This window comes from Anthonomus grandis, chromosome 13 (genome assembly GCF_022605725.1).
Source record: "Anthonomus grandis grandis chromosome 13, icAntGran1.3, whole genome shotgun sequence".
NCBI lineage: Eukaryota > Metazoa > Arthropoda > Insecta > Coleoptera > Curculionidae > Anthonomus > Anthonomus grandis.
Window position 1 is genome coordinate 21,188,666 of NC_065558.1, and position 13,644 is coordinate 21,202,309.

General features: G+C 36.0%; 1 protein-coding gene across 1 annotated transcript in view; it reads left to right on the forward strand.

Moving 5' to 3' along the window:
- LOC126743669 (F-box-like/WD repeat-containing protein TBL1XR1) overlaps positions 1-12,904 on the forward strand; it is a 53,908-nt gene extending 41,004 nt beyond the window's left edge. Inside the window, exon 6 of the mRNA XM_050450872.1 lies at positions 4,738-12,904. Within this exon, the coding sequence (XP_050306829.1) occupies positions 4,738-5,238 (501 nt within the window). The 3' untranslated portion in view covers positions 5,239-12,904. The remainder of the gene's footprint in view (positions 1-4,737) is intronic.
- Positions 12,905-13,644: the final 740 nt, after the last annotated feature.

Here is a 13,644-nt window from a genome sequence, read left to right on the forward strand (position 1 = left end):
GTGTTCAGTCACCAGTCTGCTGATTTGCTCCAATCCTCTGCCGCTTGAAGCAGTTAAAGCGTGTTCGTTGGCATCATTTATCTGTTAGTTATTTTGCTACGGATTATAAAAAGAAAGCCTGCGCTGCTATTATGATTTTACATTAAGTGCTAAACGTAATAAGCAAAAGAGACGCTGGATTAAGCAATAGATTAGTCAACGTGAAAAATATACCTATCTGAATTTATTAAATTTTATTAAAGACACAAACCCCGAGGATTAGAAAAATTATTTCCGAATGACAAGTGTAGTCTACAATGAACTTTTGGACTTGGTTAAGCCTTGTATTATGAAACAACGAATAAACATGAGGGATCCTATATCAGCAAATGAAAGATTAGCAGTAACTTTGCGTTTTCTGGCAACTGGAAGATCATTCGAGGATTTAAAATATTCTGCCGTAATTTCTCCCACTACTATAAGTGAAATTAAGCATTAGTCACTATATTTTGGGTAAACTTTGAGAATCCTTAATTTTTTTTAACCCTCGCCTAAAATTGCTTCTTAGCGTATTGATTTGTTTTTTTACATCGTCAATGGTCGCATTCGGTTTGTACTGCACAAAAATTTTAAGCAGAGCTTCATATCCTCTTCTTTTCTTAACTCTGTTACAATATTCAGATATATTTGAATTCCACAATTCGGGCATAGACCTATATAGGTCAATAAATTGCGTTAAAATATATTTCTTTCCTTTTTCTTCTGCTTCACACAAATCAGGTGAAGCTAGCGAGTTCAGAGCGGTCGTTTCCTGAGTTTCTTCCATTGTGCACGGTACTTAACTTATCTTTGCCTCTGTCTCTGCACGGTGCACGATGCAATTCAAACTGACGACTGTTGGAATGATTGACAGTCTCGCCCTTACACGGTCAGTATTACTGACAGTATTTCAAAATCCACCGTATGAGGGGCGCTTAAAAGTTTCGTTTGTTTGTTGACTTATAATAGATTTAAATTTTTCAGAATAAAAAAAAGATTCCTAACGAAAAATAAGGAAAAAAACGCTCAATATCCAGCAACCAAAAATGGGGAATGCAGCATATGTCTTGTCCCAGCAACCTATTTATAGTCCGCGCCCGCTGTTATTTAATCGATATAATCCTTGTAACTCCTGAAATTCCCAAGGAATTTTAATATTTTTTTGTCCAAATATTAACAATCAATAACTAAATTGACTTATAGTAATAATAAAATAATAAACCTCTACAAACTAAAGTTTTTTTGTGAAAATTACTTAAAAAGTCAAATGTTAAAGAAATGAAAAAGGCTCCCAAAGTATTTGAATTAATCTTTTTTCTATAATAAATATCTACAAACAAAAGTTTTTTAGTAAAAAAATATTGAATTGTTAGATGTTAAAAAATATAAAGGGCTAGGTAACTCCTAACGGCTATAAGGGAAAGTTTTATCCATATCCATTGGCAGTTATAGCCGTTTATAACATCTAAGTCAATAATTTTTAATAAAAAAACCTGTTTGTAGAGGTGTACAAACAAGAAAATGTGAGTGATATTGAGAAAAGAGAAAAAATGGCGACCATGGCATAAACACGCGTCAATTGTGCTCCGCTACATTTTTTTAAACTAATAGTTAAATTAATGGTTTTTGTGCGTAACTAGTTGTGGCTATTGAGAAATATCTTAGCATTTTGGCGTATTAAAATGGGAGGTCCAAGCAGAGTCAATACTAGAGCCACATCTGGAAAATTGACCGATTTGGCTGAAAAGTTGGTGGAACTGGAAGCAAGGCTTCAGCAAGGTCTCGAGAAGCTGCATGAGGAGTATGCATCTCAACAAAGTATAGATACAAAATCCAACGAAGACCTACCTTTTGAAGAAAAGCTTCGACTTTTTGAGGTAGATATAAAAACCTCGATTACTTCGCTAAAGACCGACATTGCATCGTTGCAAAACAAAGTGCAGCGCAATGAACAGCGAATTAACGATATTTAAAAAATAAACAACTATAAAAAACTCATAATTAGAGGAATACCTGAGACCGACAACCGTGACCTTCACAGCGAGATTATCGAGTTTTTACAGTCAAACCTAAATATTATCGTGTCCAAAAATGAAATTAGTTCATGTTACCGGCTTCGTACAACCGCATCAGAAAAGTTTATAAAGAACCGGTGACATCAACAGGCGGCAAAATCCGCGCATCTCGTTATTCTATCGATCGGGTCAGATGACTAAGTCGAGGTCTGAAGACAGTGGAGGCGGCACACTTGTTGAAATTATTAATATTTATTTGTACTAGAGTTCAAATAGCCCTAGATTTTTAGTAGGTATAGCTAGCGATATTATAAGTGCGTTTGATTTAGTTGAAATACCAAGTAAGAATGCATATTAATTAATTAATTTAATTGCTCCGAGATTCGTTTAAAAAAAATGTAGATAAATTAAATTTATATTTTTTAGCATTGTGATGTGCCCATAAAAAATCTAGTAAAAAATAGTTTTACTTACAGGAGGATGCAGTTCGCTGATTATTTTTAAAACAGGACTTCAAATAGGTAGCTGAAAATTATTCTTTATTCGCGTTTTTTTTAAGGATTAGGTATTTTAAACGACTTGTATAAAGAAACAAATTGGTATAAGTTTAAAGTTTTATTTCATTATTTTACATATTATATATTTTTATTCACTATCAGATAGTGTATTACAACCTAAATCAGATTTATCCGATGAAGACCATTCGATCTCTTCATCAGATGAGCCTGTATTCACTGTAAATTTTAAAGAATCCAATGCTTCATCAAAAAGGTTACTTTCGAAATATTGTTTTTCTATGTTGCCTATATGGTTGCAAATATTTATCCACTCATCATTTGAAATTTCCGCAAATTTCTGCCTTGTCAAAGTTTCGACATCCACCAATTTAAAAGTGGAATTTCTGCTTTCCACCCAATTCTTAGCAGTTGCCCAAATTTTTTCTAAATTACACATGCACACTCTAGGCTGTACATATATACCTACAAGTTAAATACCTATTATTTTGTCACTTAAAATCAAAGTATATTTTAAATAATATAATTTTTAACAGTAATTAATTTTCATCTATTTTTTTAAATTATTAGACATGTGAATAATTTAAACCAATTTTACTTACCTTTTAAAATAAAAATCGGATATTCTAACTAAAAAAACTATAGTCTATTTCACTATTACGAGACGACACTGAGTAGGCTTTCAGGCTACGTCATAGGCTTTAAATCCCCGGCAGGTACAAAGAAACGAAGTACGGTGGCTGCTTTGTTCTTGCGGTTTCTTTAATAAGAAGCGAGAGAAAATATATTGCGGTCGTCTTTTCTCTCTGCCACCGGATTTTCTATCGATTTTGTGTTGAAAAATGGGTTTGTGCGCATATTGAGCAGCCGGTTCTTCATAAACTTTCCTACCTATACCAGTATCAACTTCTTCAATAATAAAACATAAAGAAATAAAGGATTCTTCGCCATGCCTACATTTAAATCTACTTTTTACAAAAAATCTTTTCTGTTTAATGCTATTGAATTATATAATAATATACCTAATGAGTTTAAGCTTTTAAATGTAAATAAATTTAAATATAAAGTTAGGGAATATCTATTTCAAAAACAACAGTAGGGTTGGCAAACGGAGGGCATGCCATCATGTACATTGTACATACAGTCCTTTAGCCTTAGATTTTGAATGAACAAACAAGATTCTTATTATTTTATAAAATTTATTGTTTAATGATATTTGATTTTAAATGGGTTCCTGCATCTATAACCTTATATATTCTTTATATTAAATTAAAATACGTATTACTTTGTTGATCTCTCCCGGCAAGACTCTATAAACCTCATTATTGTTATGTTTAACCTATAAGTATTATACTATAGTTTTATGGAATAGAATCTTAATTTTATTACTGTTAGTTTATATAGTAAAAAAAAATCATATGCTATTTTTTCTTTTTGTGGTTCAGTTAGAGTAGCCTTTAGGGCTAGACTTCGCCATTACTTTAAAATCTTGTATTTATAATGTATATTTATTAAAATAAAAGTCTTTATTATTATTATTAAATAATAATGGGTGCCGACTATAAATATGTTGCTGTCAAACAACATATACGAATACAACGAATATATGTTACCCGCTTCAGACTTCTTTATAATTTTTCAGCACAAAGGGAGTTTTTAGTTGTAATATTAATTTAAAAAATGCACTGAAACCACTCAAAATATCCTAATAATACTAAAGGTGCACCATCCAAAAGTAAACAACGAGCGCAGTTGCCAAATACCTTTATCGCGAGAATATTTCTGGGCAAAATCTAGAGCGTTGCCGCTGTGTGTGTGGAAATTTGGTGATTTAAAGAATCCAAATTAAAAATGTTAATTATTATTAGTGTTTAGTGTAAATATAGTACCATATAGTTTTGGTTATTAAACGAGTTTCACTCTTTCTTTTGCTTGATAATAAAGAATGGAACTCAGTTTCTGCTAATTATAATAATTTAATATATCTTTATTTTCTTGTGTTAAAATTGAGTAATCACTGGCAACATGGAATACTAAGCACGTTTATTAACAAAATCTCGCCTCTGCCCCCTGTGTAGATGTTGTGCTCAATCCAAAGCAGGCAATGTTTATTCTAGTGTATTCAATGTTCTTTGTAATGTATTTTCGAATTCTTATAAAGTGCTTCAAAATTATCCTTTTTTTTTTAGAACGAAGTAAACGCAATCAAATGGGACCCACAAGGTAACCTGCTCGCTTCCTGTTCGGACGACATGACCCTTAAAATCTGGTCCATGAAGCAAGACAATTGCGTGCACGATCTCCAAGCGCACTCCAAGGAAATTTACACGATCAAATGGTCACCCACTGGCCCGGGAACGCAAAATCCCAACATGAACCTCATTTTAGCCTCAGCCAGTTTCGATTCGACGGTAAGGTTGTGGGACGTTGAAAGGGGAGCTTGCATGCACACCCTCACAAAGCATACGGAGCCAGTGTATTCGGTAGCCTTTAGTCCGGACGGGAAATTTTTGGCGAGTGGCAGTTTTGATAAGTGCGTTCATATTTGGTCGACACAGAGCGGACAATTGGTGCATAGTTATAAAGGTACTGGGGGGATATTTGAGGTTTGTTGGAACTCGCGAGGTGACAAGGTCGGTGCCAGTGCTTCCGATGGCAGTGTTTTTGTATTGGACCTACGTAAATTGTGAGCCTAGACTGGTGAAATCCACACGTATTTTCTATGGATAATATTTCTGATATTCAGTGTTATTTTATTAAAAAGGGAGTTTCTTGATAAATAATTATGGAGATACAAATTTGAAACTTTTTCCTACCTTTGAGGAATTTACAGAAGAAAAAACTTCTGTAATAAAACTTTAAATCTTTGTTTATGACTTAAATGTGTTTAGTTCTTTTAGCGATGTATTTATTTTTTCCTTGGATTGCAATATTTAAAAATGCTAAATAAACATTTAAGAACTTTAAAGTTGAGTTTAAATGTGACTTTATTTTAAACCTGTCATTAGATTCATAATTTTAATTATAAAACAAGTTTCACATGACGGCTAATTTTGGATTGTTGACATCCTAAACAGTTCTTGCACCATGTTGCAATGTCACGATGCATGTTAGGCCAAACATACCGTTGCCGAACCATCCGATCAGTGATTCTACTACTAGGGTGAGCTGGATCATGAATTTGATGAAAAACTTTTTGGCGAAGGCTGACAGGAATAAAAGGACGAATAGTCTCATCTGATAATTCGCAATACACAGTAACCAAGTCTGGACCCCACTGAAGCCCTTTTAGCTTTATTGGATGATCCAACGAAGTAAAAATCGATTTTAATTTATCATCACCGACTTGTAATTCCGCGAGTTCTTTCACATTAAAATCGGGAGGCAACTGTACAGGTTCAATACGAGACAAGGTGTCGGCCACCAAATTTTGAGAGCCTGCAATATGCTCAATATGGGTAGTAAACTGGGCAATAAATGATAATTGTCGTAACTATCGCGGAGAAGCTTTATCAGAGCGTTGCTTAAATGCATATATGAGAGGTTTATGATCGGTGAGGATTTTAAAATTGCAACCTTCTAGCAAATAACGAAAATATTTAATAGCTTCAAAAATACCAGTAAGTTCACGGTCATAAGCACTGTAACGGAGTTGAGCGGGAGAAAATTTGCGTGAAAAAAATGCTAACGGTTCCCAAACACCCTGATTCTCCTGCTCTACCACTGCTCGCATAGCAAAATCAGAAGCGTCAGACACCACGCGGAGCTTTGCCTCAGCACGGGGATGAACAAGCATTGTTGCGTTGGAAAAATCATGTTTGGTTTTATCAAACGTCTCAATAAGCTCGTCAGACCATGCAATCTCACGTTTGTCATTCTTAGTTGAATTGACAAATAAAGAGTTCAAAGGAGCTTGAGTTTTCGCAGCATAAGAAATATTGCGGCGGTAAAAATTCGGATATAGATATAGACAAAATCCAGATCGCTCAAAGCACGATTAATATGACGCTGAAAAGATTGGCTTGCGTTTCTAAGACCAAAAGTCATATAAAGAAATTCAAATAGACCAAAAAGTCTTCTGGGGCCTTAGGGATCTGATTGTAGGCTCTGTTAAGTTCAAGAATTTGTCACACACGCGGCAACGCCGCCAGCCTTGGTTTTGTAACTGCGCCGAACGAGACGATCGCTCTCTTCTCTAGCAGCCGCCGCCATGCTCGCATCATTAGTATTTTATTAGTTATAAAAATATACAATTTAAATCAGTTTAAGTCTTTTAATGCAGAAAATTAATTAAAAAGCGATACAGTTTAGCAGAAAACAACATTTTATGGTCCTTCGCAGCTCGGATTGGATAAGATTAGACGGATTTCGGGGTGTACAGTGTTACTAAATTGCATGGCCGGCGGCAAACCTGTGTGTGTAAGTCTCCATTTTCCTTTGTGTTTATTCCTACTCGTTTAGTGGTTTAGATATTGTTTATTTTAAATAGGTGTGCCTTATTAATAGATTGAATAATCCCTGTTGAGATGATCTAGGAATAAATTGCCATTTAGTTATAGAAATTGAAAAATTCGCATAGATTTTATTGCCGTTGTCTGTTTCGCTAGTCTAGTCGCAGGGCGCCACGGTCCAAGGCTCCTGTTTGCACGACTCGGGGGGAGTTTTGGCATTTCAGAATAATAGTGAGTCTTCGCGCGTCGTTACGTTAAGTTATTGTTTTGGAATTTCGTAAAGAATAATAGAATTAACAGACATAATTATAGAGTAAAAGGGTATTAAGCCACTAATTAACCAAAATGGGAAAAAAGAGTGTGCAGGGCGAAGAAAATCTTAGTAAACTATACAAAAGGGTAGAACAGTTAAATTTACAGCTAAAAAGATTTGTAGAATTTTTAGATAGAGTAGAAGGGGAGCAACACTTAGCGGAATTAGAAATTAGATTAGGAAAAATAGAAGGGCTTTATACAGAAATAGATACCGTTTATTCGGAAATAGAGTTGCTAGATGAAGCATTTGATGGAAATCAGGAAAGGGGAGAATTTGAGACCCATTTTTACAAGGCACTTGCTGACGCAAAACGTTTTATAGATGGACTTAAAAAAGATAGTTTAAAAAATAGTAATTTAGGTTTGCAGCAAGATCTTGCGTTGGATAGTGCAGGTTTGGGTGGAGTTTCTGGCGGTGCTAAGCTTCCTAACTTAGGGCTACCAAAATTTAAAGGCGAATACGACAAGTGGACACAGTTTTTTGAAACTTTTCAAACTTTAGTGGATAAAAATCCTCAGTTAGATGAAATTCAAAAATTTTATTACCTCCTTGATTCATTAGAAGGGAGCGCCCGCAAAGTTTTAGATTGTCTAGAAATTAGTCGTAGCAACTACCGAGTTGCTCTAGAGCTTTTAGAAAAAAGATTTTTCAATAAGCCTGTAATTATTCAAACTCATTTAAAAGCCTTGTTTGATACCCCAATAATCCATAAGGAAGGGCATTTCTTATTAAGATCTTTAGTGGACTTAATTAATAAACATCTTAGGGCTTTGAAGACTCTTGGTGAGCCAGTGGAAACATGGGATAGGCTAATAATCTTTTTCATGAGCAGGAAATTAGATATGGCTACCAAGGTTGAGTGGGAAGAAAAATCCGTAGAGTCGTTTGAGGGTAATCCCAACTTAGATAACTTTTTAAATTTTTTGATCAATAAATGTAGGGTTCTAGAATCGGTGGGCTGTAGTAACAGTAGTAATAAAACTATGAAGCAACAAGACAAGACTGTATATCGATCATCCTTGCCAGCAATAGGCACTAACAATCAAATAAAATGCGAGTTTTGTCAAGGTCCACACTTCGTTTATCGGTGTGAGCGTCTTAAATCATTACCGGTTTCAGAGCGTTTAGAAAAGATTAAAATGTTAAGGCTTTGTATAAATTGTCTTAGGTCTAGTCATGAGGCTAAAAACTGTAGATCTTTTGGATGTAGAAAATGCAACCGACGACACAATACGTTATTGCATATTGATAGAGAGACAGGCAATTCAGAAAATAGAACAACCGCCAACATATCTATTAATAATAGTTCGGAGTCATATAAACATGCAGAAACTCCAAATCAAGTTGTGGATACGTCTAATATAGGAGCGGCAGCGTATAGTATGGTAAAAGCCAGTAGTCAAGTTATTCTTTCCACGGCAGTAATCGATATTAGGGACAAAAAAGGTAGCTACGTTAGATGTAGAGTACTGCTGGATAGTGGTTCACAAATAAATCTCATCACAAGTGATTTAGTTCAAAGATTAGGTCTTAGCAGTCAAGAGACTAATATACCCGTTACAGGGGTAGGCCAAAAGGTAACAAATATTTTAAGACAAACTTACGCAACTATTAGATCTTTACACAATACGTATACAACTAAGATTTTGGTTTTAATAATAGAAAATGTGACGGCTCATATCCCAGCAAAAACTTTTGATCTTTTAGATTTAAACATTCCCTCACATTGCAGGTTAGCTGATCCAAACTTTAATCTGTCCGGTAAAATTGATATGCTTATTGGGGCCTCGTTATTTTACGATTTGCTTTGTACTGGCCAAATAAAGTTGGGAAGAAATCTTCCTACTCTTCAAAAAACGCTTCTGGGGTGGGTTGTTTCTGGGCCATTCTTCGAAAATAAAGATAAAAATAAAACGTTAGCTAGTCAAGATGTAAGCCTTTGCAATTTTTTGTCAACAGAAGAGAAAATACAAAACCAGTTAGAGCAATTTTGGTGTTTAGAAGAATGCTCGAATAGTGAGCCATTGTTTTCCTTAGAAGAACGAGATTGTGAAAAGTCATTTATAAATAGTGTGACGCGGGATAGATTTGGTCGTTTTAGCGTAGGTTTACCATTAAAGGAAAGTTTAAATAAATTAGGGGATTCCTTTGAACAAGCGAAAACACGTTTTTATAATCTAGAAAAGAAATTCATTAGGGACCCAGAGTTGTACAGTAAATACTCATCTTTTATTAATGAATATGAACGGTTAGGCCATATGACTAGACTAGGGCCAGATGACATTTCCACTAATAATCCTACTTATTACTTACCACATCACGCTGTAATGAATGACTCTAGCATTACAACGAAGCTTAGAGTGGTTTTTGACGCAAGCGCCAAGACCTCAACTAATATTTCTTTGAATGACATACTTAAGGTTGGGCCAACGATACAGAGTGATCTGTTTGATATTCTTATTCGATTTCGTAGACATAGCGTAGTTATAACAGCGGACATAGAAAAAATGTACCGTCAAATTAACCTTTTGCCTAAGTATCGCGATTTACAGCGGATATTATGGCGCGAAAATCCATACCTAGACCTTCAACATTTTAGACTTAATACTATCACGTATGGAACTTCTTCCGCCTCGTTCTTGGCAACAAGATGTTTAAAACAAATCTCAATAGATATTCAGGATAGATTGCCCCTAGTAAGTTCTATAATAAATAATAGTTTCTATGTAGAAGATTTAATCGCAACGGTGCCGACGATTTCCGAGGCTGTAGAGGTTGCCAATACTTTAACCTTTGAATTAGGAAAATATGGATTTCCCTTGAGAAAATGGGCACCAAATAAACTTGAAGTTTTAAACCATATTTCTAATAAACCCATGGAAAATTCCGGTTATTTTATCACAAATGACAGCACTAGAAAAACGTTAGGAGTATTTTGGCGAGCTGATTCCGATCACCTAGAATTTAGTACGAGATTAAAAACCGTTGAAACTAAAAATGTTACGAAACGCTTAATTTTGTCCTTAGTGTCTCAGATTTTTGATCCGTTAGGCTTAGTAGGGCCGATAACGGTAAGGGCGAAAATGTTACTTCAAAAATTGTGGAAGCTTAATCTTCACTGGGATGAGTCAGTCCCTCTAGACATTTTTACAATGTGGACTCACTTTTATTCTCAACTTGAATATCTACAGGAAATTAAAGTTCCTAGACAATGTATTTTAGACAATTCGACTCAAATAGAACTTCACGGTTTTGCAGATGCCAGTGAGACAGCTTATGGCGTTTGTATATTTCTGCGCAGTACGGACCGCCAAGGAAATATTTTAGTAAATCTTCTAGCGTCGAAATCTAGGGTAGCTCCGTTAAAGACCGTGTCGTTGCCTCGCTTAGGACTTTGTGCAGCTGTAGTGCTAGCAAGGTTACTTCATAAAATTAATACTTCAATCGAAATAGACATTAGTAGTACATTTCTATGGAGCGACTCCACTATTACGTTGGTCTGGCTTACGGAGGAGCCAAGCACTTGGAGTACTTTTGTAGCAAATCGTGTTGCTGAAATTCAAAGACTGACTGAGAATTGTAAATGGAATCACATTAGCTCTGTTGAAAACCCAGCGGATATAATTTCGAGGGGAGCCGATTCCAAATCCTTAAAACATTCAGAATTGTGGTGGCACGGACCTCGGTGGCTGCAGCAGGAGGCTGAAATGTGGCCGATATATAGTCTGGACAATTGCCTCGAGCCTCCCGAACGACGAAAGGTAAAAACTTGCCTAATTGCGACACAAATAGATTTAGAATTGTTTAATAGATTTTCTTGCCTCTACCGATTAAATCGGGTAGTGGGTTGGTGCATTAGGTTTTATAGAAATTCAAAAACTAGACCAGATGATAGGCAAAAGGACGATTTAACATTAGCTGAAATGGAAATTGCATTAACCTGTTTAATAAAAAGAGTACAATATCAGGCATTCTTGGGTGAAATTAGGGCTTTAGAAAAAAGGGGGTTGGTATCTAACACTAGTAATCTAAAATCATTGGATCCATTTTTAGACGACGGCGTCCTTAGAGTAGGGGGTCGATTACGCAACTCAAATGAGAATTATCAAAGTGTATTACTTGTTTTCGGACCAAACCTCAAGTGTTGACTCAAAAAATGGGTAACCTACCCCGTGATCGACTAATGGTTCAAAGGCCATTCGCCATTTGTGGAGTTGATTATGCAGGCCCATTTAACATTAAGGACGGAAAATTGCGAAATAGGTGTATTGTTAAGGGCTATATGTGTGTTTTTGTCTGTTTCTCCACAAAGGCTGTCCACATAGAGGCAGTTGGAGATTTAACTAGTTCTTCCTTTTTGGATTGTTTAAAAAGGTTCGTGTCACGCCGCGGTTGTTGTTCAAAAATTTTCTCAGACAACGGAACGAACTTCGTTGGGGCTAATCGGGAACTTAAAGAACTCGCTCAAAATTTAGCTAAGTTAGAAAAGAATAGCTTAATTAAAAATTACTGTATGCAAAATAAAATAGAATGGCAGTTTATTCCCCCAAGATCCCCTCACCAAGGTGGGCTTTGGGAGTCATCAGTAAAGTCGGCAAAACACTTAATTCAACGGGTAATAGGGAGTCAAAATCTTACATTCGAACAGATATCAACAGTTTTCTGTCAAGTTGAAGCCGTGTTAAATTCCAGACCACTAACTCCTTTATCCCCCAGTCCAAATGACCTCCAAATTTTGACACCTGGTTACTTTCTCATTGAAGCATCACTGAATGCCGTGCCGCAACAAGATGTTTCCTGTATTCCAACCAATAGACTTAATAAATATCATATGCTGCAACAAATGGTGCAGCATTTCTGGCAGCGATGGTCTCTAGAATACTTGACGACTCTGCAACAGCGCAACAAATGGTATAACACCGCAACTATCAACATTGGAGACATGGTTGTTCTTAAGGAAGATAATACCCCGCCACTCATGTGGAAATTAGGCCGTATTACAGCTGTTCATCCTGGAAACGATGGTGTGGTACGAGTCGTTAGCTGCCGTACGTCCAATGGAACCGTTAAGCGTCCAGTTCAGAAGATTGCTCTGCTGCCGTTTGCAGATTTTAATGAGCAGTAAAAGAAGACTGTATGTAATGTGAATAGCCTACATTATGTTGTGTTAGTCTCCTGAAACTGGTTTCAAATTCAATGACTTATGTAGTATTGATGTATAGTGTCTCCTGTGAAACAATGTTTATTTTGTAATGTGATCTTAGTGCATTAGGATATTACTGTTTATTTCTGTTAAATAATTCTTAGTATACATAAGTAACATTTTTAGAATTTATTTTACTTTTGTTTGTTTATGCTTTATATTTCCATGTAATATTATTTTTTGTTTTTTCGGATATTATTGAAAGCCATACTTTCAATGGCCGGCGGTATATGTTAAGTTCAAGAATTTGTCACACACGCGGCAACGCCGCCAGCCTTGGTTTTGTAACTGCGCCGAACGAGACGATCGCTCTCTTCTCTAGCAGCCGCCGCCATGCTCGCATCATTAGTATTTTATTAGTTATAAAAATATACAATTTAAATCAGTTTAAGTCTTTTAATGCAGAAAATTAATTAAAAAGCGATACAGTTTAGCAGAAAACAACAGGCTCTATGCAGATCTAAGGAAGAAAAAATGGTCTTACCGTGCAAATTGACTGTGCAATCGTGCAGGTGCGGCGTAGGATATTTATCAGGTAGAGTTATTGCATTCAAGCGTCGATAATCTCCGCAAACCCGCCAAGAACCATCTTTTTTAGGCACTAAATGAATAGGACTTGCCCAAGGACTAGAAGAAGGGCGGCAAATACCTGCCTCGACTAAAGCTTGGAATTCATCTTTGGCGGTCTTAAGCTTTGCAGGAGGGAGACGACAAGCGCGTTCAGATACAGGAGGACCAGAGGTAATGATATGAAGAAAAACATCACTGCAAACAGGATGGCTCAAAGGAGAAGCGCCTGTCAATTGCGGAAATTCGGCAAGGACCTCGCAAAAACTAAAGTCGGAACTGAGCTTATTAATAGACTGGTAGGCAGCTGGTCTGTCAATTGCTTTTAAATGGACGGAAGTTCTAGTATCAACAATACATTTCTTTTTAACATCCACCGTCAAACCATAATGCGAAAGTAAGTAAAGACTGCAGCTATAACAAAATTCCAGCGGATAGGACGCCTTAGACCAAGATCAAGTTCCCTAAAAGATTCTCCAAAAGTGTCGATTCGAGTGTCATTCGCAAAAAGTTATATTCCCGAGGGATTTCCCTTAATTTTAGGAATGGCAGGAAGTAG